Source organism: Podarcis cretensis, assembly GCF_951804945.1.
Source record: "Podarcis cretensis genome assembly, chromosome: 2".
NCBI classification, from domain to species: Eukaryota; Metazoa; Chordata; class Lepidosauria; order Squamata; family Lacertidae; genus Podarcis; species Podarcis cretensis.
Window position 1 is genome coordinate 33,965,352 of NC_137171.1, and position 24,040 is coordinate 33,989,391.

A 24,040-nucleotide genomic window follows, 5' to 3' on the forward strand; every position below is an offset into this window, starting at 1 on the left:
ACTTCATCCCAAGCTTTACTGCTTATACAGTGGTGCCTCGCAAGACGAAAAGAATCTGTTCCGCAATTCTCTTCGTCTAGCGGTTTTTTCGTCTTGCGGAGCAAGCCCATTGACGGCTTAGCGGATTAGCGCTATTAGCATGTTAAGGATAGTGTTTTCCTCATTGTTGTAAAAGGTCTGTGTAGACTGTGAGGCTTTCCTGCCTATTTAAGCCTTGCTCCAGTAGCATACTATAATTCTGTTTGGGTGGAGATTTTATTAGGGCCAATAAAAATGCCACAAAAAGTAAGCTTTCAAGTTCTGTTGCAGCTGCATTTGGAATAGCATGTACAGTTTGGGTTGCCTCACCACTTAAACAATATTGTGGAGTTGGAAAAGGTTCAGAAAAGGGCAACCAAAATGATGAAGGGGATGGAGCACCTCTCGTCTGAGGAAAGGTTGAAGCATTCAGGGCTTTTTAGTATAGAGCAAAGGTAAGAGGCAACATGATAGGAGTTCTCCATGTCATACATAATTTTATATACTTCTAACACTAGAATTTGTGGACATCTACTAAAGCTGAATATTGGAGGATTCAGGACAGAGAAAAGAAGAAGTGTGTATCTGAAGAAGTGTGCATGCACACGAAAGCTCATACCTAGAACTAACTTAGTTGGTCTTTAAGGTGCTACTGGAAGGAATTTTTTTCTTTTATTTTGTTTAGAGAAAAGAAAGTTACTCTCTACACAGCACATAGTTAAAGTATAGAATTCACTCCCACAGAAAGCACTGATGGCCCCCAACTTGGGTGGCTTTAAAAAATTCATGGAGGATAAGGCTGCCAGAAAGTTTTGAACCCCTATAACACAGCTTTCACCAACCTGGTGCTGTCCAAATATTTAGGCCATAACTCCCAGTACAAAATTTATGGAAAGCACCAGACTTAGCAGGCTTCCTTTCAACTAAGTCCCACTTGGTTCAGTTGCACTTTCAAATAACTATGCATATGATTGTAACTGTAGCCTTCAAGTAAAACATCTAACAATTATATTTAATTGTTAGCAATCAATTGTCATGAATGCTTGTTCAGGAGATGTGTAAATTGTAAAGTAAGTGACTTAATTTAAATAAAAGATCTTAAATCTATTTCCCCCTTAGTGATTATAATCCATTCATTCTAAATGAAATTCCTTAAAGTGTGTTACTATATCATCTGGCTAGATTTTATACTTTTAGAGTGACAGGGGAACCTTAGTTTTGATCCTTGTTTTTGATGTGGCTGGTATTTCACTAGATTCTCTAAAAGGATTATGGACTTTAGTGAGAATTATGCAATTTGCAATGCAAGTGAAGAATTCTGATTTCAAATTCAAACTAGCTGATTTGGGGGAATCTGTTTACTTTTCTTTCCAGAGAAGGCAGGCAGCAATACTACTAGACTTGCATTAATTCACAGTGATGAACTGCAGTTACCGCTTGCTTTGTTGACTCCTGTAAACAGCTGATAAAATTTCTTTCAGGTTAACAGTGGTTGGATCAAAAGGAACTGACATCTCCCATTGGCTTCAACATGGCTGGAGGCATTACTGATACAGGAGAGCTGTACTCACCTTACGTGAGTATTTAGCATTACTACAGTCTCTTGCTGGAGACAAGCAGCACAGTTATTCTCTGTATTTCCTGCTCCTGTTTCTTCATGGTCGCCCCCCCCCCCACGTTCTTGTTTTGATTTTAAATTGTGATAGGCATTTTATACTTGTGTTACAATACATTTGGAAAAAACTCAGGAAACTTTTCTAATACAAGGACTTGCTTGCTCTTTTCACCCACACATGCTCTAAAAGCTTATCTGACTTGCGTTTTTAAACATGCTTTGATGCTTAGCAAACCTTGCCAAATACCCTCTATTGAGTCTCTAGTGAATATTCAAAGTGTGTAATTGCACTAAAGCTGCATCAGCGAATAAGGTTGCTTCAACATATGTTAGATTATGATAGATATAATACTAACAAGAGGGAAAAGAATCCCAAATATCAGAGGCAAGAGGAACTAAGTAATTTGGGTAGTGGATAGACTAGCCAGAAATTAGATGTGGCGAATTTTATCCCATGCTGTCCTTCCAGTCATGGAAGTCTCTTTGATCCAGCAGAGGATTCCATGAACAGTTGGAGGTGATTTTCATTAGTTCCGTTTTTGTGCTGCTATCACCTTCATACCCTCCCCATCTATTTTTTTAAAAAATATTTTTTATTAAAGAATTTCTTGGTTTATAAAAGTACGCACATTGTTTCTTTTTTCAAGTTCTAAAGTCCTTTCTACAGATTAGTTACATTTGATATGAGACATTAGTGTTGTATACAGTATAAGGTTGGGGGAAGAAGAGGGGGAGGGCTCCCCTCCCCATCTTTTCTAGGGAATTGGAAGATCCTCTGACACAGTATGGTGAAGAAAGGGGAAATTTGCAAAAATCACCTCCCTTTTTTGTCTGCAGATGCCTGTATGGGAACAAAGAACCTTCCATGTAAAGGAGGACAGCATTGGTTACAACTTGGCACCTTCAAAGCAGTTTTCAGACTTGTGCCATATAGTGATGTAGTTGTGCAAAGTTACACCAGGCTGTTCTTCTGTGAAGCTGAACAGGTGTTGTCCTGTAATTTCACTGAATGGAAGGCTATCTGGAAGCCATATGTAAAAGGCTCTTCAGGGAAGAGCAATGTGCAAGCATACTAAATACATGATTATACTTTTCTGGTTGTGAAGTCTTTAGGGCAGTGACACATTCTCTTACAGTCTAGACCGCTTTATGTAACAGTAAAAAGACATGTGCACAAAGAATGTGCAAAAGATTCCTGGGTGCATGTTTACATCAGTCAGTGCAGAGGCATTCTGCAACACAGGGGACAAAGGTTTTTAAAATTTGTGTAGCTTTCTTAAATAGCTCATGGGCTGTGCTTGCCCCAATAGGCTCTGTTCTGTTTCCATAGTTGGAATTCTTGTTGCTGCCATCTTGCAGCAACAAGTGGTTAAAACATCAGGAAAGTATTTTCTTAATATAAAAATTGAGATGAACAAAGAGGCTTTGAAAGCAGTGCACATACATACACAAGAGTTGAGAGTTGCTGAAGCTGCATCCTATGATGCCCTTTTATGGCATACCAGTGGACTCTGTCCTCCTTTCTAATATATAACCCATCATAGCTCTCTGTCAAAGCTATCCTCATGAGTGGTGGTTTTCTGATTGCAAGTGATTTTTGAGAAGACATTAATCGGATAGTGATGCTTGCTGGTACATTTAGTCCAAGGAAGATTGATCTGAATCATCAAGGGGAAAAATAGACTCCCAAGATGTTAAATTACCAAGTACCTTACAGATTGAAAATTATAGCATTGCAGAAATCTTCAGGCTGTTGAGCATAAAAATGGTACTTGTCTCATTTTTGGAGGGCCCGAAATATGATTCTATCAGTATCTGAAATAAATCTTCCCTCCCTATACTGTTCTTTTTAATCAGAGTCAAAGAAAACCTCCAAGGTTTCTCTCCTCAAAGGCTTCGTGTGCAGAACCAATTAAGGCCTAGAGCCAGGAGGTGGTGTATGCAGGGAATGACAGTTCTGCCCAACGAGTTAAAAAAAATCGCTTTGCAAACTGACATCTACTGTTTCATCCTCTGGGAAAGCAGTCAAAAGATGCATTTGCTGTTCAGATGCCAGTAAGTACAGGAGGACCTTGTTCTCTCAAAGAGAAGTGAATGGCTACGCATAAAAGGTCTCTGAAGGATGCATTTGTAGTTCAGAACTTCTGCCATGAGCATTTGGTTTATAAACTGTATACATTCCCTGTTCTTAAGGTAATTTTATTTATGGTTACGTTTGGTTTAAAAATTGTGTGTTTGACAGTGGACATGAATTCCAGGTAGATGGTTGTCTTCTGATAATGGGCATTTTAATAAGGGGAAGGTAGCCATCAGTGGTGCTCTTTCTCTCATCCTCCCTGCACTACTTTCTTGCATTTCAAGTCTAATGGATACTGTATCTTAGATGACACATGATTTTAATAAGTTTAAATTATTTTCCTGCTAGTGCCCAGGGCCCATAGGAAGCAGCTGTATACTGAGTGTGGCCATTAGTTCATCTGCTTCGGTGTTGTCTGAATTGGCTAGTAGTTGCTCTCCAGGGTTTCAAGAAGAAATCTTTCCCAGCTCTACTTGGAGATGCTAGGGTTTGAATCTGGAGTCTTTTACATTCAGATATTGTCATCTGTCACTGAGCTGCTACCTTAATTACCCATTGTGGTTCTGACTTACCAAATCTATTCATACATGAGTTCTTCATGCTACGTTTTAATACAGAACTGTTTTAGTTATGAGGGCACTGCCCCACAAATAGTAATGACTCTTGTTTTTGCTGCAGATAGAGCCAGTGTTGAACCTACAGGATAAAGCAGATTTAAAATAGAAATTGTGGAATCTGAGCCCCTTGAGGTAGTTCCATTTTAGCACTTTGTACTGTAGGAAGGCAAGTAGGTTTTTACTAAACAAAAGAGCAAATTTCTTTTGCTGTTACTATTAATGTAATGTTCTTCAATAAACAAGAATAATGCCTGGTCTTAGCCTGCCATTTAAATGTAAGAATTGAGGCAGGAACTAATTCAGAATAGCTCTTCTTAAGGGTTGATTTTACTGTCAACAAGCTTGTCATGCAGATATTCCCATTCGTTAACAAGATTCCTCTGGTGTCCCAATAAGGGAAAATTTCCATCTGCTTCACTGCTAAATATACTTGGGAGGAAAATTACTTGTCAGACTCCTGTTTGGCTAATAGTTGGCAAGCTGTGGAATGCTCCTTTAATACCTCACATCCTATATTGGCTCCTCATGGGTGAAGTTGAGTAACTGTACCACCCTTCCCCCTATAAAAAAACCTCAGCCTCTTTGCAACACCTTTAGTTTCAGAGAATCTTTCCTTTGGAGTTAGAAACATGGCAAGTGAGAGAACTTCATGACTTGAGTAAAGGGCTTCGTGTCATAGGGTAGGGACAGTCACTGATACAACTCACATGATGTTTTGAGGCTATGTCCTTTCACCAGCATGTCTGGTCTTTCTGCTTAACTCTTGCTATGTGGAGAAGGAGATTTTATCTGTAATCTCCCTCATCCTGAAGGCTTAGGTTGGGAAAACAAGAAATAAACTATTGGGCTATTGGAAAGTTGTGGTTTGCAGAGGGTTTGCATAGGTGTTTTTCCTTTAAAAAAAAAACTGTTAATATTTCTAAGGCCAAACATTAAACACTACCTAACTGTGTAAGTATGAGCTAAAAAGCATTTCTCTACTGAGACGATAATATTTTCTATAAAATTGCACCATTATAGTAGCCATGTTGGTTTGGATTGTCTATGGAGGCTGCTGCTTTCTGGCCATTTTGGGATTGCTAGCCAAAGAGTCTTTTTTAACAACTAAAACAGTCACATGATTTTAACATTTATGATTTCTTTAATTGCAGGTTGGCCTGGTTTACATGTTCAATCTCATAGTTGGGACTGGAGCTCTGACTATGCCAAAGGCCTTTGCCACTGCTGGTTGGCTTGTCAGCCTCATCCTAATAATGTTCTTGGGGTTCATGAGGTAAGAGTTTTCTGCATGTCAGTTTCCATTAACAATCTACTGGGAACTTGTAAATCCCAAAGGTGTCACTTGTATCTAAGTAATACAGTCCATTTGTCACCCAGCCATTGTGGTTTCAATAAGAAAGTTGTGCCTTGGCCTTGAGGGAGTGTTTTACATAAGGCAGATCAGACAGTATTCTTACCTAGTTCATTCCCCCACATGTGCTGAAGAGTAAGAATGCACTTTCCTCCCTGCCTATTTGGCACATCAGCCCTTGCCTCCATTGCCACCTTACATCCATACATAGGTGTTCTAATATGGGGTGCATTTGCTCGAGTTCTGTGGTCAGACATTGGACATTTATTGCACATTCTGAGCCCATACATGTGGCACATTAAATGTGAACACCCTGTTTGAACGTTATGTACAATAGCATCAGAGGCAAGACAGGTGATGCTTGGATGGACAGGGAGCAGAACTTGCTCTAGCTTCCTGCCACGTGTAGAGTAGCAATCTGGGTACAGTCTGAATTTTATCCAGTGAGGCCTAGCATCTGTCTCACGGATACCAGAAATTACTGGATACCTGCCCATTTAAGATGGTACGAAAGAGAGTTCTCTCTTCCTTCTATCCCATTTCTGAGTTTTCTGTCTGTGGCCAAGTCAAAAGGACTTTGCTCTTTTACGTTTCCTCACACTTGATGTTGTTATCTCTCATGGATTAGGATTGTCTTTTGCTCCTTAGAGGAATTATGTTTGTTAATAGTAGTGAAAAGCTGATGAAACTTTAACATTGCAAAAGTCAAACCTCATCAAAACAACTTTGGTTGTAGAATAGGAGGTTAACAGGGACTACTGCCAGGCTTGCTCCTTGGCATCTTCCTCCCAGGCTTCATAGGAGCATGATTTATTCAGTAGCTGGATGATCTGAAATGGGTTGCTAGGTATCTTGAGCACAATTAGAAAAAAGATTTGTGAATCTGACCAAGCACAATATAGAGGCCAGTTGCAGACTTTTGAGGTGGTGGTGAGGGTATTTCTGCCTCCTTACCACTATTGGGTGAGCTGAATTGTGTCTAGCTAAGCTTTTCTTGGTTTTTTTTGTTTGGTTGGTTGGTTTAGGTTATTAAATTCAGGCTCCTGGGCAGGAGCAGCTACCCTGGTGTGCAGAAAACTTGTTTGTTATGTCCTTTCCCTTTAGCTTCTGAGAACCAATATATAAAGCTGATTATTAGCTGATAGTGTGTAGCATATGCTCCACAATACTAAGGTGTCATTTTTCTGATTAAAGGTAAAACCTTGCTTTAAATTTAAAAATAAAATAAAAAGTGTGTGTGTATCATCTTAATTGATAATCTACTATCCTGAATGTCAGGGATCCACAAAAGTCAGCTGATCTGTAGGGACCACAAGTCTCTCTTGGGTGACCTCCTTCTGTATGTCCAAGATTTGAGAGACCATTTCCCCCCCCCTTGTGTTTCCACTGGGAAAGGGGTGCACTTACTGCAATTGTGATGCGGGTGGCGCTGTGGTCTAAACCACAGAGCCTAGGGCTTGCCGATTGGAAGGTTGGCAGTTCGAATCCCCGCGACGGGGTGAGCTCCTGTTGTTCGGTCCCAGCTCCTGCCCACCTAGCAGTTCAAAAGCACATCAAGTGCAAGTAGATAAATAGATACCACTCCAGCGGGAAGGTAAGTGGTGTTTCCATGCGCTGCTCTGGTTCTCCAGAAGCGGTTTAGTCATGCTGGCCATATGACCCGGAAGCTGTCTGCAGACAAATGTTGACTCCCTCGGCCTATAGAGCGAGATGAGCACTCAAGCCCAGAGTCATCCGCTACTGGACCTAACGGTCAGGGGTACCTTTACCTTTACTGCAATTGGGAGAAACAGACTGTATCCTTCCTTTGAAATCTGACACCCAGGAAATTGCATAAGGAGGGGTCAGTCTTGCATATTTGTTGCAGCATGCTTTGGGGATGGACAGAAGAAGCAAGATGCTCTCTAAAACTTGATGAGAAGTAAAAAAAACTGACCCAGTCTCCTCTGTTGCAGAGGGATTGCTGGTGACACAACTAATGGTTATCTACCAAGGCCAGCCTAAATTTTGTGGGCTTCCGGTGAATGTGCCTGCTGCTTTAATTTGTTGCAGTTATTTTATGTACTTTACTGTTCCATTGTAAAAGTATTGCCTTTCAACATTGGACAGGGATACTCTCTTCCATTGCCCTTTTACCCTGGGTTGAGACTGGATTGCTTTCATGTTGAGACATAATCTTATAAATTGCTTAACATCTGTGGAAGGAAAGGCATTATAAAAGTGTAAGTTCTGTTGGATGGGAAGCATAAATCCTTGCAGTACCAGTGACTGAATTGCTTCTGAGGCTTTGTAAAAGAGATTATTTCAGAACCTTGAAGCCTGCCTGTAGCATTCTCTGTCTCATGCTTTGATTTCTTTTCCAATTCATTTCTTGATGCTGTTGGGATATGGGTTGGTTTGCAATTACTGTATATATTTTGTATCAGCCTTGAAATGCTGCCCACTGGTGCCAAGTCGTTTGAGATTTTTTTACCCTGATCCTTCCATTCCTCTGTTTTGCACTTCTGGCTCCCTAATATCCTCTGGAGAATGCTCAGTGTAGTAAAAGAACATAGGGGAAATTATCCAGGCCTCTGGATGTTGCTGCTGTGCTCTAATCCTAGCAAAACTAATTTCTTATTCAAACTTGATAAATGAGTTCAGTTGGTGAAGCAGTAAGAAACAATTTTTGTGGTTTAAATAAGATTGATTGTAGTTTTTAGTAAAAATGAGAGAGAAACCTTAACATGGTCATCTAACTGGGGTAATGGCAATTCATTTATAAGATCAACAAAGCAAATGGTAATGGGGAATGGGGACAACTGATTGATCACTTGCTCTCAGCTATCTTCCTGGCAGCTCTTGGAAAATGTTTTCAGTCCTTCACTTTTTAAATCTTTTAAGTGGTTCCTCTAACTCTGTCCAGCATTAGGTCTTTGAGTGCATTTGGGTACCCAAGTGATCAGTCTTTTAGACTGATATAGTTCTGTCAGTATCTTATTTGTTTATTTAAATAATTTTGCCCCACTTTGCACTATGTATCTCAAAACAGTTTGTAGAAAAAAATAAACATATAGTATGCAATGAAGCTGAATGTCGGACTATTCAGAACAGGCAAAACAATGTATTTCTCCAAACAGTGCATAGTTAAATATGGAATTCATTCTAACAAGGGGCAGTTACGGCCACCAACTTGGATGCCTTTAAAAGATAATTAGACAAATTCAAGGCTATCAGTTGCTACTAGCCATGATGGCTATAATTTGCCTCCAAGGTCAGTGGAGTTGCTGGAAACCATAGAAGAGGAAAATGTTTTTGTGTGCGAGTGCTGCTTGCAGACTTCCTTAAAGCATCTGGTTGGCACTGGGAGAGCAGGATGCTGGACTAGGTGGGCCATTGGTCTGATGCAGCAGGGCTTTTCTTATGTTCTTACCTTGTTCAGATTATTTATTGGCCCTCATCCAGCCCACTACTGTGTCCAGGCATTGGTCCAGGTCTGCCTTTCCTGATTGAGATGCAATAGAAAAATATAACTGGTTATCAGCATGGTAATGACACCTTGCCTCAAATTGCCTAATGACTGATCCCAATGGCTTCATATAGATGGCAAATAACATAACAGTGGAACATTCTTCCGATGCTGGTCTCTGCTTATGACCCAAATAGAAATGGAACCACTGTGGCATAGTGCTTCTGATACCCATTCCACATCACCGGCCCAGCAGGATACCACGGTCACTGGTTTTGAAAGTCACCTAGAGATCAAGTAGAAGAAGAAGCGCCACACACTCATCATGGCGACCAAAGCTTTTTAGTCCCATGCACCTTAGCTGCACCTTCCATCCAAGGCACTAAATCTCTTACAGCTACCATGTTGCACCTTATTATAGATAGCGGAATTGTCCCCCATGACTGCCCATGATCATCCTGGTGTAATTGATGTATAGTGAGATGTCCTATGAAATGTGCTTATCCTATAATTTATTACTCCAGTTAGATTCAGTTCTGTAATTCTTGACATTTGGGGATATAATCCACCAAGATTTGTTCAGCAGGAATTCCATTAAAATGAATGGGAGTAACATAAGAACAGAGACATGAATTTATGCAGCTTTTTTCATTTCAGTTAAGGTTGTTCAGAATATGCTCCTGGTAGATGCAACACTTGTGCACTAGTCTTTCTGCTTTCTTCAATGCTGCCATGCATGAGAGTCTTTGCTCATGTTAATTTTCTTTTGCCATACTGCTAAGAAAATGTCCAGACATTATGGGGGAGCAAGCAATTGTTCTTTTTCAAGTGTCTACACCATTCATGAACAGAGAACAGGGTAGAGAGCATTTCTTTAACATTAGATGAGTCCTCCAGTAAGGGGAGCTGAGCCTCCCTCCTAATTTGTCTTACATTTCTGCACTCCATCACTTTACACACTTTTTGTCCAACTCAGCCCAGCCACAGTACCATAAGTGAACTGGATTCTAGTGGAAAAGTCCCTGAAATGATGGAGGACAGGAAAATAGAAGTGTCTGCAGCAGTGCAGCATGGGGAGAATAAGACCAGCTCTCCAAACCCATTTGACTCTTTTGATACAAAAATTAGAATCTCTTCCATGCTTTATACATAAACAGGACAGATGCAACAACAACAATTGTGTGACTGCCCATACTGTGTACAATCATGCCCTTAATCCCCAATTTTGTTTACACTTTGCACCTTAGAATATATAGGTTAAAGACTGTGTAGGTGGGGATGGAATATTGCAACCCATTGTTATTAACCAACTGGTACTTTTACCATTTTCCCGCCAGCTACATGACCACAACTTTTGTAATGGAGGCCATGGCTGCTGCAAATGCCCAGCTTCGTTGGAAGAGAATGGAAAAGCACAAGGTTTGTATGGCATTTCATTTGGTTGCTAATTATTTTTCTTCATTGCTATAAAATCTCAGTGGAGCAGATCTGTTTTCATTTCATTTGTTACGTGTTTACCTTAAAATCTGGCTGTAGATTCTGCACCATGTTGCAAAGCTTGACTCATCACAAACTTAGCCATTTTGTCCCTGGCACTGGGATGGATGCTCAGCCTTTTGGTGGACCAGCTGAAGCTATAAGCATGCCAGAAGGCTTTCGGCTGGAGAGGTTTAGTCTTTTTTCCAGCAAGTAAAGACTCCTCTTTTTTACCTTTTGACATTCTGTTTCTTGTCAGAATTCTGAAATTATTCTATATTTTGAACACTTATGCTTATTTCTTACTCTTCTAGGATGATGATGAGGATTCTTCATCTGGCGTTTCTGATAGTGATGTTCTTCTTCCTGAAGGCTACGAGCGATCAGAGACACGACCTATCCTATCTCTTCGTAAGTATCTAGCAAGAAACTTTTCTCACTCCTATGAGTTGCTCTTCAGTGCAGAGAACAAATGAGAAAGTTAGACACAGCCTACTTTCCCTGTGTCTTGTATACACATGCACATGTAGTAGCTTTCTGAGAAACACAATACTAGCATTTTTACAATTCAAGAAAATTAGTTTATCAAGGTATCAAGGTATCAAGCCACTGGCAACCCTGTTTTCTCCCTAGCCTTGCTTCCACAGGGTTTCAGTGACACAAAATGTACAACTGAAAACCACCTGAATCTTTTTTATATGAAATCATTTGTGAGTTTCCTTTCAGACCAAAATGTTAACTCTGAGCCAGCATCTTAACTTACAACAACCTATAGCCTTGCAAGTAAAATCCCAAATGTAATAGTTTGCAGAGTTTTATTTGTCCTTCTGCCTTGCATGTACAGTACCTAATTTGTAGGGGGGAGGGAAATCTCAACTGTTATAAAGTTTCCTTTTCTGGTCTCCTGCAGGCAATTATTGTTATAAGCAACACAGGAAAGTGTTAATTTACATGTCTGAGCAAGATGGAGAGAGAACAGGTTGTGGCTTGAGCGGGACCCATCTTTGAGATGTAGGCTAAGAGTTTCCTTCCCTCTAACCCTGCAGAGAGACGAGGAGCACCTAACGTTTTTGAAATCACTGAAAGGGTGGAGATGGGTCAGATGGCATCCATGTTCTTCAATAAAGGTAACTACCTCCAAGCCACGAAGGCTTATGTATATTTGGTTGTTTTTTATTTAACCTAGCTTTTGTCAGAATCTCTTAGTAGTTGGTGTTTTCCTTGAGGAATGACAGTTTCAAGTGAAAACTACATGTGCGAACCATAATAGGAATCACCCACTTTTCCAGAGTGTTTCTGAATGGTTCCTAAAGCCTAAATGCCAAGTTTGACACCCCACCCCATGTGAATATATAACTTCTTTTAAATAGGGATATTTAAGGCTTTTTGTGGTCTCAAATCTGCTTGAGATACTGAATACCTACTTCTCCTGGCTACTAATTATGTCTGGAGGTGGAGAAACAGGTACCATCTTGTCTGTGTGTTCATGTATTTTGGCTTCGAGAGACATAGTCTCACTTAAAATAAAGTTTTAAGTGCTTGTAGTTTTAAAGAAAAGATTGACATGTGACACTAATCTATCTTTCTGTCTCAGAGTGTAAATAATTATCTTTGATAAGGCTTGAATTTTTTTAAAGAAATGAATATAACACATCTGGACTGGCAGTAGAAAGATAGTCAGCTGAAGAACTTTGCTGTACATAAATGCCGTATTAAATAGTCTCAAAATGTTTACTAATATGTATTGTGCTCCAGGTAACAATTTTTGCAGTACTGTTAAAGGTGCTGAACATTTTCCATATCCCTAATGTGCTGTACTCCTCATCCTGGATAAAAGCAAATAGTAATTTAAATTGCATCCTGCTTGCACTTTTGCACTCTTTCATTCTCAAAGAAACCACTGAAGTTCTTAAGCAGTGGTAGAGCTACTTGACATAGGAGTTAGGGTTTGGGAACTGGAGCTAGCTACTATAAAAATTTTTTTACTGTTGGGTGTATTTCAATATGACAGAAGGAACTTGGTTTTGGGTTTGGTGTTAATGAGGCTTGTTGAGAGCAGTACAGATAAAATAAACCTGTGAGTGACATCCTAGTGAGTGGGTAGGTTGTAAAGATTCAGCCCAATTACAGATTCATTTAAATACTTAGCCCAGATTGAACTGCTAGAGATATGAACCGCTTGCCTTGAATGGTATGCTAGCATTCTGTTTTAATTGCTGTGATGGATAACTTCACCCAGCAGAGGGTGCTCAGGTCACATGTGTGAATTCAGAACAGTAGTAGTTGAATATTATTTAATTATTTAATTATTCAACTTGTAATTCACACAAAACCTTCATTCTTTAGTTTTCCCTTTACCATAAGTAGACCATGCTGTCAAGTTCCTTCTTTTAGATGAGAGAATGTGAATATTGAATAATTACAGGAGGTTTGGTGAAAGAAGGCCCCCCCTCAAAGTCATGGATACCTGTATTTCCATGATCTTTGCTTCTGTTCTGTCTTATGTATTAAGTGACATCTTATATGTTATATGTTAAAGTGACATCTTGGTGCTCAGAGTTTTGAAAGCATCATGCAGGTTTCACAGATCCACAAGTACCTTGACAGTAATGGAAGTTAGCTTTCTGAGGATCTCTGAGCTCTATAAAACAACTAGTTTCTGTATCAAGAAAAGTTGTCCAGAAAGTTTTAAAATGTGTGGATGGTGTCTGTGAAAGATCTTGAAATGGATTTTGATCTTAAACCTGTAGCCTCCATTTGTGCCCTTTAGGTCTGATATCATTCTCATTTTCTTACCTCTGCTGCATCTCTTTCCTTGTCATAACTGTAATGCAACAGTAAGTCATCAATTTATGCAAATTTGGATAGTACAGGAAGATGAACTTTTTGATGGATCACAGATCCTTGACATGTCAAGAAAATTAGCTGTGCATTTTGGCAGACTGTTTTTGTACACACAACTTTTATGGATGAGCTGAAAGCCAAGGTTTAATTAAACATGTATTACAGCAGACATAGGCAAATTCGGCCCTCCAGATAATTTGGGGCTACAGTTCCCATCATTCCTGAACACGAGTCCTGTTAGCTAGGGATGGTGGGAGTTGTAGTCCCAAAATATCTGGAGGGCCGAATTTGCCTATGCCTGTATTAGAGTGACCAGCTTAGTGTTTAAATCCTAGAGATTGATTTTGAAAGACAGGGCATTCTGATTGGCCAGACTCTCTTCGGTTTCAATCAGCACACTATTGTGGCCCCTTTTAGAAGTTGCTCGAGTCACTTGATCTCCTTCAGATAGGTGGTAGTGAGGATTTCCATAGAGAGCCATTTCCCCAAACTTCTCAGGTAATTTTAAGAGGTTGCAGATCCCACAGATCATTTGATAGGCAAGATATTTTGATACTAGGCTTGAAGAGCCCCTTCATTTTAAAGCAGAGTTGGACAACCTGTGCCCTCTGGATGGTGTTTTAGTACTACTCCCCAAATCCCTAATCACTGGCCATGCTAGCTGGGACCAATGGCAGATGAGAGTTCAGCAATGTATGGAGGGCCACAGGTTCCCCAACCCTATTTTAAAGGCACCAAGTAGGCCCCATCATTCTGCCCAGACACTGAGGTCCAGTGCCGAGGGCCTTCTGGCAGTTCCTCGCTGCGAGAAGCCAAGTTACAGGGAACCAGGCAAAGGGCCTTCTCGGTAGTGGCGCCCGCCCTATGGAACGCCCTCCCACCAGATGTCAAAGAGAAAAACAACTACCAGACTTTTAGAAGACATCTGAAGGCAGCCCTTTTTAGGGAAGCTTTTAATGTTTAATAGACTATTGTATTTTAATATTCTGTTGGAAGCTGCCCAGAGTGGCCAGGGAAACGCAGCCAGATGGGCGGGGTATAAATAAATTATTATTATTATTATTATTATTATTATTATTATTATTATTACATTAATGGTTTCTGTTTACTACCATACATCTCCTGTTCTTGCTTCATCTATTCATCTTTGTTTCTGGGCAGCTTGTCTGGTTTGTGTAGAAGCCTTTCTCCTCCAGTTGGTTTGGATGTCTTCGCCTCCCCTCTGAAGTGCCAGATCTTTTCAACTGTCTTAATTCCCTAATCCCATCCCTTCAGAACTCAACCAGGCTTACTGCAGTTAAGCATAATCAGAATTTGCACATGCATTCTTCAGTGAACTATAGCAATTATTTGCTCTTAAGGGAGAACTTCTTACTGCCCCATTCTGTGTATTATGTTGTTTTATTTGAACCCCCAAACAAGTCTGCACAGTGACTGTATGCTAATGTTACACCCCGACCGCAACCTGGCAGGTTTGCTATTAGGGTCATGAGATTTATGCAGTACAGTCAATGAATAAGGCTTTCAGAGTTTCATGGCTAGGTGAAGATGTGTTGTGGCTCTGTTATACCTTCTTTTGAGAGTTATTGGCCTGTTAAAAGCAAAATCCTTGTTTTCACTGTATTCTTTGCTCATTTCCCTTGACTATCTTAACAATTTGACATGCTCTGGATCTGCAATCTTGAGCTGTGAGTTGAGTTGAGCTGTGTATAAATCTTCCACCTCTGACTTGTCTGCTTTCTGTAGGGAATAGATTTGCAGTCTTAACTCTAAGGAGAAAAAAGGGCCTCTGGCTGTGAAGGGAATCTATTCTGAAGGATAGCTGGGTGCTCTTTATCAGGGATCCAGAAGTCATTTATTGTAATAATGGATTCAAGGCACATACATCATGTACCATCCTTGCAGGAAGTCATTGATCTTCCTGTTTTGTGTCCAGTAATGAAAGCATTGATCAATGAAGGTTGGTGGCAGTTTATAAAACAGAAACAACACTAACGTCTATCTGTAGGTGGAGAGGGTGGAGGCTATTGGGTGGTGCTTTCACCCCAAATCCTCAGCTGAGATCTGTGCCTTGAATAAACAACATAGAAATGGGTCTGAGATGTTCTGCAGAGGACAACAGGATTGGTTAAAATGTTGTGGTTTCAAATTGTTAGAAGCTTTAAAATATTTAAAATACAGATTATCTGAATATTTTAAATGCTCTGAGCCACTGTGGCTAAGGCACAGGCCTTTATTTTGCCAAACAAATGAAAGCAGTACATTCAACTTTTGTTTTCTACAGAGTTCCTAGTGTAAATTAGATGTAAGAGGGTTGTAGTCAAGTGACCTAGCAGCTTGGGAACCATACCTGTTGGTCTGATGGCAACAGTGAATAATAGCAATTCTTCCTTCCACCCCCTTCACTGTGTCCTTTTACCGTGTTCATTTACAAGGTACTGTTTAGGCATTGATTGATAATCATTTGGGGAAACCAATCTCTTGAGTTGTGGTGACCTTTTCAAGCATTTGTTAAAGCATGCTTCCTTTCAGCTTTTTCTCCATAGATGTCAACACTTTAAAAGAAAGATCTCGCATCTCTTAAGACAGAATTTTCCTTTGCTTGCTAGCATTCCATGAAGCCCAAATGTCATATGTCTTTTTACTGATGCTGAAAAAAGTATATACTATATCTTTTCTGTTTTTTTTTTATTTACCTATATTTGTTGGTAAATAAAAAGTTGTGTAAAGTGAGTATAATTTCCATATTTTATTTTGTTTGATATTTACTTAAATTTGACATTCTGGATGTGACACTTAAAGCTGCTATCCTTTACACAGTTATTTGGGAGTAAGCTCCATTAAACCTATTGCATCTTATTTCTGAGAAAACATGGTTAGGATTGCTGTGTTGGACTTGGTGTCACTTTGTATTATGAAAAACTAGCTGTGGACCTAATTTTGGAGTCACTACTGTGGATAAATGACGGCACGACTCACTGCACTGATGTACATACATATTGGATATGATATGAGGACACCTAATTTTGTTAAGCTTTCTTCACCCTTTTTCTTCTGTCCCATTTATCCAAGTAATGCTGAGATACTCCTATTTAAATGTAAGGAATAGCTGTGATCTCATTTCTCAATCTTTCCCAATATGAAATGTGTACTCTTCCGGAGGCTCTGTGATGAATTAAAGGCACTATGAATGTCTTTCTGAATATAGGAAAAATATTTTCGGCTGCAGTCTTTTGCGATCCTCTCCTTGTAGTCAGTTATTGATGTAGTGTTTTTGGACTCCAACTCCCATCAGCCTGAGCTACTATTGCCAGTGTTGATGGGAGTTATAGTCAGCCAGCATCTGAAGGGCTACAGGTTCCTCACTTCTGGTGTAGTGAATAATTGTTTTCTTTACTTAACAAATTATTTCCCTCCCTTGGTCAGAAGGTTACTGCAAACTGGTTTGCACTGTTTTCTTTTCACATGTTTTTTGAGATATGAATTTGTGTTAAGGCTTTGACATTGTAACTTCCAGGACATGTGAGTTCTCCCTTGTGTTCAAAGCAGAATTCTCATATCTCCCCCACAGATATTTGCACCTGTAGTTCATATATCTCACTGTAGGGGAAGAAATAAAAAATGGTGATCATATGGATCTTTCTGGAGACTTTGGTTCTCTTTTAAATGGCTAAACATGAGGGGGGCTGTCCTTTAGGTCATCTGGGATCTGTCACAGGGAAATTCTTTGGATGACACAAAGAAACTCAGAATAGGAATGGCAAGGCACTTCTGCTCTCCTCACAGATGGCCACACCTAAAGTTGAGAGCCAGTGTGGTGTAGTGGTTAAGAGCGGTAGTCTTGTAATCTGGGGAACCAGGTTCACGTCTCCGCTCCTCCACATGCAGCTGCTGGGTGACCTTGGGCTAGTCACACTTCTTTGAAGTCTCTCAGCCCCACTCACCTCACAGAGTGTTTGTTGTGGGGGAGGAAGGGAAAGGAGAATGTTAGCTGCTTTGAGACTCCTGAAGGGGAGTAGGCCTCGTACTGTCATAAAGCACAGCTGTGAATTGCTCTAAAGCTTCTATTTTTTTAGTAGCAGTGGTGCCACAACAATTTAGGTCTCAATATATGCTCTGTTCTGTTGCCAAGCTCAAAATCCTGTGTTAGATTGCATCATAAAACACTCCACCATAACAGCTGAAGCATTTTGTATGGTGGAGCTGCTAGTGTAATGTGCAGTTAGAAGTTGTGCACCAAAATTCTAGACTAGATTAGTATTCCTGTCAAGCTCCTTTATTTTTTGCTTTCTTACAATATTCCTGTCTTCTCTCCTTTTATATGAAACAATGCATGTTTTGTTTCCTTGTCTCAGCGGCCTTTGGAAATGAAATCTGTTCAGATTGAGGCATTCAGTTCTATTTCTTTTAAGTCAAGCTGGTGCATTTTGGCATCTCTTTATCCTTATTGATTTCTACTCATCAAAGCAGAGTTTGTTTGCCTCCCGGTAATTCTTTTTGTCTGTGAAACTATAAAGTCTGTCTCACCTGCGTCCTCTAGAGCAAGGGTATGGTGGCAGTGAATATTTTCCTTGATAAAACGGAATATAGGATAGGTAACATTTTATGGCGGGGTGGAGAATATTTTTCAGTCTGGGGGTCGCATTTTACTTGTATACATTAGGTTAATTTACGCTCACTCACATGCCTGTATGCCCTCCAGCTAGGCCAGAAAAGGCACTGTTAAATGTCACATTCCAGCCACGCCAAAGCACTCAAGGAGGGAGCCAAAGCAGAGTCTGTGAGGGACATGGCAGGGGAGGGGGTGTCACATGAAAATAGCCAGGTATAGTGGCTTGGTGGGAGGCATTCTTGGCCCCTGGGTATGAGGTTCAGCACTTCTGTTTTATGAGATGCAAACTTTGTGGAAGTAGAATTGCACCTGGTTTTTAAATGGAGCTACTATAGAACTGGTTAGGTTAATGCAGGCATTTGATTACATATCTGCAGGGTAAGGAAGTCTGAAGCAGGAAAGGCCAAGTCATCTTTTCAAAATACCTTCCTTCTGACTAATATTGGTTACCATTGTTTGCTGTGTGATAATGGCTGGTTTTAAGCACCTTGTTTGTGCTCTTACATTACACAATGCACTGTATCTGAGCTTGCCCCTAGGCCTAGCTCAGAAGCTCTAGCTGGTACAGAAATATCTGCATGGGCTGCTCATCATCAGGGCTTGCCAATCAAAAGGTCGGCAGTTCGAATCCCCGCAACGGGGTGAGCTCCCGTTGCTCGGTCCCAGCTCCTGCCAACCGAGCAGTTCGAAAGCACGTCAAAGTGCAAGTAGATAAATAGGTACTGCTCTGGCGGGAAGGTAAATGGCGTTTCCGTGCACTGCTCTGATTTTCACCAGAAGTGGCTTAGTCTGTCTGCATACAAACACCAGCTCCCTCAGCCAGAAAAGCGAGGTGAGCGCTGCAACCCCAGAGTCGTTCACGACTGGACTTAACTGTCAGGGGTCCTTTACCTTTTTTTATTAATTGATGAAGGGCTCAACACCATAGGTCCAGGGTGCCTCAGGGACCACCTTGACCCTTTTATTTCAGTGCAATCACTGAGATCATATGTAAGAGCATTATGTGAGATGGTGAGGCGCATTTGACGTAGACACAGAACTGAGCCTTAGAGATTCAGCAGGCACATTCTATACTAATGTTTCAAATGTTTGCTGAAAACTTCTCTGTTGCTAGGTTTATGAAGACAGTTAAGAAACATTTCCCCTAATAGTGAGATGGAGAACTGTTTTAATTTGTGTGTGGTTTTTATTGTATTATAATTGTTGTAAATGGTTTTGTTATCTTTTATGAAAATACAGTATACAAATATTTTAATAATGTTGAAAATGCATGCTTATACAGTTACGTTAGTCTTAAACAACTGGACTGCCCCTCAGGAACACTGTCCTAGCAATTGGTAGGGCTGATTTTTTTTACAAATGAAGATCATTCTACTAGGTGAAATGAACAAGGTGTTGCCAATAGAGTCGTGAAATGTTTTCCCCAGAAGCCTTTTTGCAGCACAGCAAGTTGAAGTGGTGATCCACAACAGGTTCCTAGATAGATCCTGGTGTAAAAAGTGAAACTACAGGAACAGACTGGTCTAGTCTAAACCTATGTTTACTATTCCCTTTATTTACAGTGGGAGTCAACTTGTTCTATTTCTGCATAATCATCTACCTCTATGGTGATTTGGCGATATATGCAGCTGCTGTCCCAGTTTCTCTCATGCAGGTGACCTGGTGAGTGTGCTTTCGGTGGCAATATTTTGCAAGCAGCAGTTTCTTGCTGAAATGTCGGAGGATTGCATAACCATTTCACATTGATAGTTCTGGCAGAAGATTGACTTGCTGGTTGTAATTAATAAATTTAAAGTATTTCTACCTCACACTTCAAACTAATTTTCCAGAGTGGGTTACATTGTTCTGATGTAATTTGACAGTGCTTAGCATATTGACAAAAACTAGGTCTAGGGGCTAATTTGTGAGTTACTTCTTTATAGGGCTGCAATGCTTACTTGATTGATTCTTAGACTAGATTATCAGAAGGTGCTGCTGACTAATTGGGCAGCAGATTTTACAATGGTCTAAAATAATTTTTGTGCCTGTATTTACAAAAAGCATGAATGACAGGTGCCACTATAGAACATACATTCCCCCTTCTATCCCACACAGCCGGGAATGGGTATTCTAAGACTAGGAGCCTGATACAAAAATAGCCTTTTCTTCAATACTGTTGTTGATTCATACACAAACTAATCTGGCTTTAATCAATGAATTACAAGTTATATGATTAAATGACTACTATTTCTTTAATCAAGAAACACTTCTATTTTTAAAAATGTCTACATATACCTTACATGCCAAATCTATAAGGTACAGTGTTGAAGAATGTGGAGTTCTTGATTGACCGAGACTCCACATGGTGTGTGCTGTGTAAGGGGAAATTCTCCATCATCCTTTAAAAAAGTGTGGGGAGGAATGGTGGCTGGGGTTTGCATAGGTGCATGGGTGTAGCCAGGATTTATGGATGGGGAGAACCTCAATTAATTAAGTGTTTTTAATGAGGGGCAGCTGCTATGCCCATGCACAGGTGCATTAACTGTGGTCTGCTTTTGCTTCTCCCTCTTGTCAGTAGTGTGACGGGCAATCATTCATGCAGTGTTGAAGATGGTACTAAGTATAATGACACAGACAAGTGTTGGGGACCAATCAGAAGGATTGATGCTTATAGAATTTATCTGGTGAGTATCTCCTGCGCCTGGGGGAATTTTACATCCTTAATTAAATAACTGATTCTGAAGGGATGCTTACATGCTAAGGGTGATACCCAGTATTAGTCATACCCATTGAAATCTGTGAACTGCTGAGTGAGATCAAATGTAGCACAAGCAGGCATTCATGTATGCAATGGGGTTTCTCCTTCCTTTCTTACACCCGGAATCTGCTTTGCAGGGTTGGGGGCTGTAGGGGTTGAAAACATGCCAGAAGTCCCATTGCTCAAACAAGCAGACATCATAGAATGCCACCTATAGGTTTCAGTGGGTCTACCCTAAATATGACTTTGTTTGATTTAAATTTTATTGGTGATAGCCATCTACTCTTGCTGATAGCCCCTTCCCTCTCCTTTTCCTGCTGGACACTTGTTACCCAAATGTTGAAGATGGACTTAGTAGCCTTCAAGGTTTGTCATTCTTGTCTTGAAAAGCAGTCCATCCAACAGTGAATGGGTTCTTGTTCACTGTGCTGCGAAACAAAAATGAATTTGACATTGCTGCCATGTTGTGAATTCTGGCTGTACTTACAGTATGATGTCCTGTTTAGTTGCTCACTTAGATTCCCCCCAATAGTTTTCCTCCTGCTTTGCTGCTTTTTCTGTGTGTTGCAATAAGCAGCTGCATTGCTGGTGAAATGATGATAATCTTACAAGAATTTATAGTTTGTATCAGAAATCACTCTGAAGAATCTTAATCCTTGTTTTCTTTCAATTTCATGGTACGTGTATGTGCACAAGATTAGATGCCTTTTACTTGTGAATGCTTCAAGCGTTTATGTAGTTCTGTGTCTTATATGTAGGCAGATTCCTCACAAATGCCTCTTTATCAGGAAACGGTTCTTTTTTAATTGACCTTTTATTAGCCTTTTTTTTAGTAGTATTTCAATATACTACTAAATTCCAATAGAATTTTCTCTGTTCTGTGATAGAAACTGCATGTTTTAAAGCATCCTTGTCAAAGGAACTTGCTTTGACATAAGTGGCAGATAGCTGATTGCATCTAGCCACAAAATAATAATAATTGGGATAGGAAGTGGGGGGCAAGGACAAGTAAATTAAAGGAATTCTCTCTTACTGAACAATAAAACCAACCAAAGTCCTGTGGAACTAGAGTTATGGATAAAAATAAATATTGCAGTTGAAGGCTGAAGGTAAACATAACTGCTGGCAATGAGGAAGTGACCCAGAGCAATACATTCAGTTTTCATTTGACTGTGCATGTACATGTTGGGGTTTTTGTGAGTGCCTACTGGATCAGTTCCCTGAGCAGCACACTTCTCCTCCCCCCCGCCACCACCCAGTAATAATGTTGAAGCAGGAGTTAGGCCTTAGGAATATTAGCAAATGTCACAGCCTGGTTAATTATTTAAAAGAAATATTATTGCTTTATTAAATTGCGTCTAGGCCTATTTCTTCAGAATTTCTGCATGATTGAAGATTTTCTCAATGAATTTCAATAACTCTGACCCACCAGAAGGAGCTCATCAGGAAAGGCAGACATGCATTAATTACTGCCTGTACCTCCCATTTATTGCACCTGTAATTCATAAAGCCAGAGATTTAAAAAATAATAATATTGTGACTTTTGTAGAAACAGAAGGTTTATTGCTCTGGGTGTGCAAATTCTATGACACAATTTTGGTGTCTTTGTTTTGGATTTGAACAATACTTTATTATTTGTCAGTCCCTAGCAGCATTGATTCTTTCTCTTTTAGTAGATCAAAGTGTCAGTTCAAATTTACCAGTGTCACATAGCCTGGTTGTCATTTCTGTATTCTATGTAGTGTCTAGCACATCGCTAAATGAATGTGGAAGAATAATCGGAAGAGCTGGTAAACTGTAGATCAGCAATAGGTGCTTTACTCTGAATTTGTCTTTCTTCTGTCATTTTCAATGTCTCTGCCATGTCACTTAGACTGTTCAGATTACTCTACCCCAGCAAACCCCACAACTGCTTTGGAGATGGGCCTTGGGTCTGACACATAGGAACTTAAGAAGAGCCTGCTGAATCAGGCCAATGGTCCATCTGCTCCAGTATCTAGTACTCGCAGTGGTCAACCAGATGCTTAAAAGAAGTCCAGAGACAGGACCTGAGCACAACATGGGGCTGGGAAGGTGGGGTTGCTAGGGAAATGGGGAGAAGAAGTTAAAGAGGCAGCTGAGTGATAGAGACAGAAGGTGCTCTGGACATCTTTTAAATTTAAACTAACAGTGGCATGAGCAGCAATACTTCTCTTCCCCCAACCCTAAGAAAGAAAGAAAGAAAGAAAGAAAGAAAGAAAGAAAGAAAGAAAGATGTTAGCTCTGATCTAGAAAGCACTTTGATACATGAAATGACTTATAAACGCACTCATTTTTAAACTGGCAGCAGTTGCTTATAGTGGGCTGTTACTGAGGTTTCATCCATGTTTGTATGGAGACTCGGTTGACTGCTTGTTGGATGGCATGGAGGACCACATCTAAAAATAGCAGACTTGGAAGCCCTGTCATGAGGCTATTGAGATATGTTTATGCAGAAAGTGAGAGTATGTAGGGATGGACCTCAAAGCTTGGCTAAATTCTTGAATTATTTTCAGTCTGCATTTTTTTTATAATATGTCTGCTCTACTCAAGGCAGCTTACATAAATTAAAATAAATGTGATTATTTAAGTAGGAAACGAGGTGGTAAGGGAACACCTAGTTACTATAAATTAATTCACATATCCAGGGCTTGATGAGCTGCAGCCAAAGATACGAAAGGAGCTTGCAGATGTAATCTCTGAGCCTCTTTGTACAATGTTTGAGAATTCTTGGGAAACAGGTGAGGTCCCTGCAGACTGGAGGCGAGCAAATGTTGTCCCCATCTACAAAAAACAAAATGAAAAAGAAGACTCTGGTAACTACTGACTGGTCAGCTTGACACCGATACCAGGAAAGGTTCTAGAACAGATAATTAAATGGTCTGTCTGTGAGCTGTGATTACTAAGAATCATCATGGGTTTCTTAAAAACAAGTCGTGCCAGAGGTTAGATAGCTATCTGTCATGGATGCTTTAGTGGAGAATCCTGCATTTTGGGGGTTAGACTAGATGATCCCCAGAATCCTTTCAAACTCTACAATTCAATGATTCTATGATAAAATAAATCAAAAGTAGAAGGGAAAAAACATCAAAGTATATGCATTGACCATTCACCTTTTTGTGCATGTAAGTTTGTTTATGGACTGAACATTTGCAGAAGATAACTTGCTTTCTAAAGCATTTTCCAACAGCAGCTCTCATATTTTTTGAACTTCTTCCATTGAATCT

General features: G+C 40.1%; 1 protein-coding gene across 1 annotated transcript in view; it reads left to right on the forward strand.

Moving 5' to 3' along the window:
• The window catches only part of TMEM104 (transmembrane protein 104), an 89,494-nt gene that overhangs the window by 1,479 nt on the left and 63,975 nt on the right, over positions 1-24,040 (forward strand). The window contains exons 2-8 of the mRNA XM_079967428.1: positions 1,500-1,594; positions 5,479-5,600; positions 10,464-10,545; positions 10,917-11,013; positions 11,649-11,729; positions 19,621-19,720; positions 20,613-20,721. Coding sequence (XP_079823554.1) covers positions 1,550-1,594; positions 5,479-5,600; positions 10,464-10,545; positions 10,917-11,013; positions 11,649-11,729; positions 19,621-19,720; positions 20,613-20,721 — 636 coding nt within the window. The 5' untranslated portion in view covers positions 1,500-1,549. The remainder of the gene's footprint in view (positions 1-1,499; positions 1,595-5,478; positions 5,601-10,463; positions 10,546-10,916; positions 11,014-11,648; positions 11,730-19,620; positions 19,721-20,612; positions 20,722-24,040) is intronic.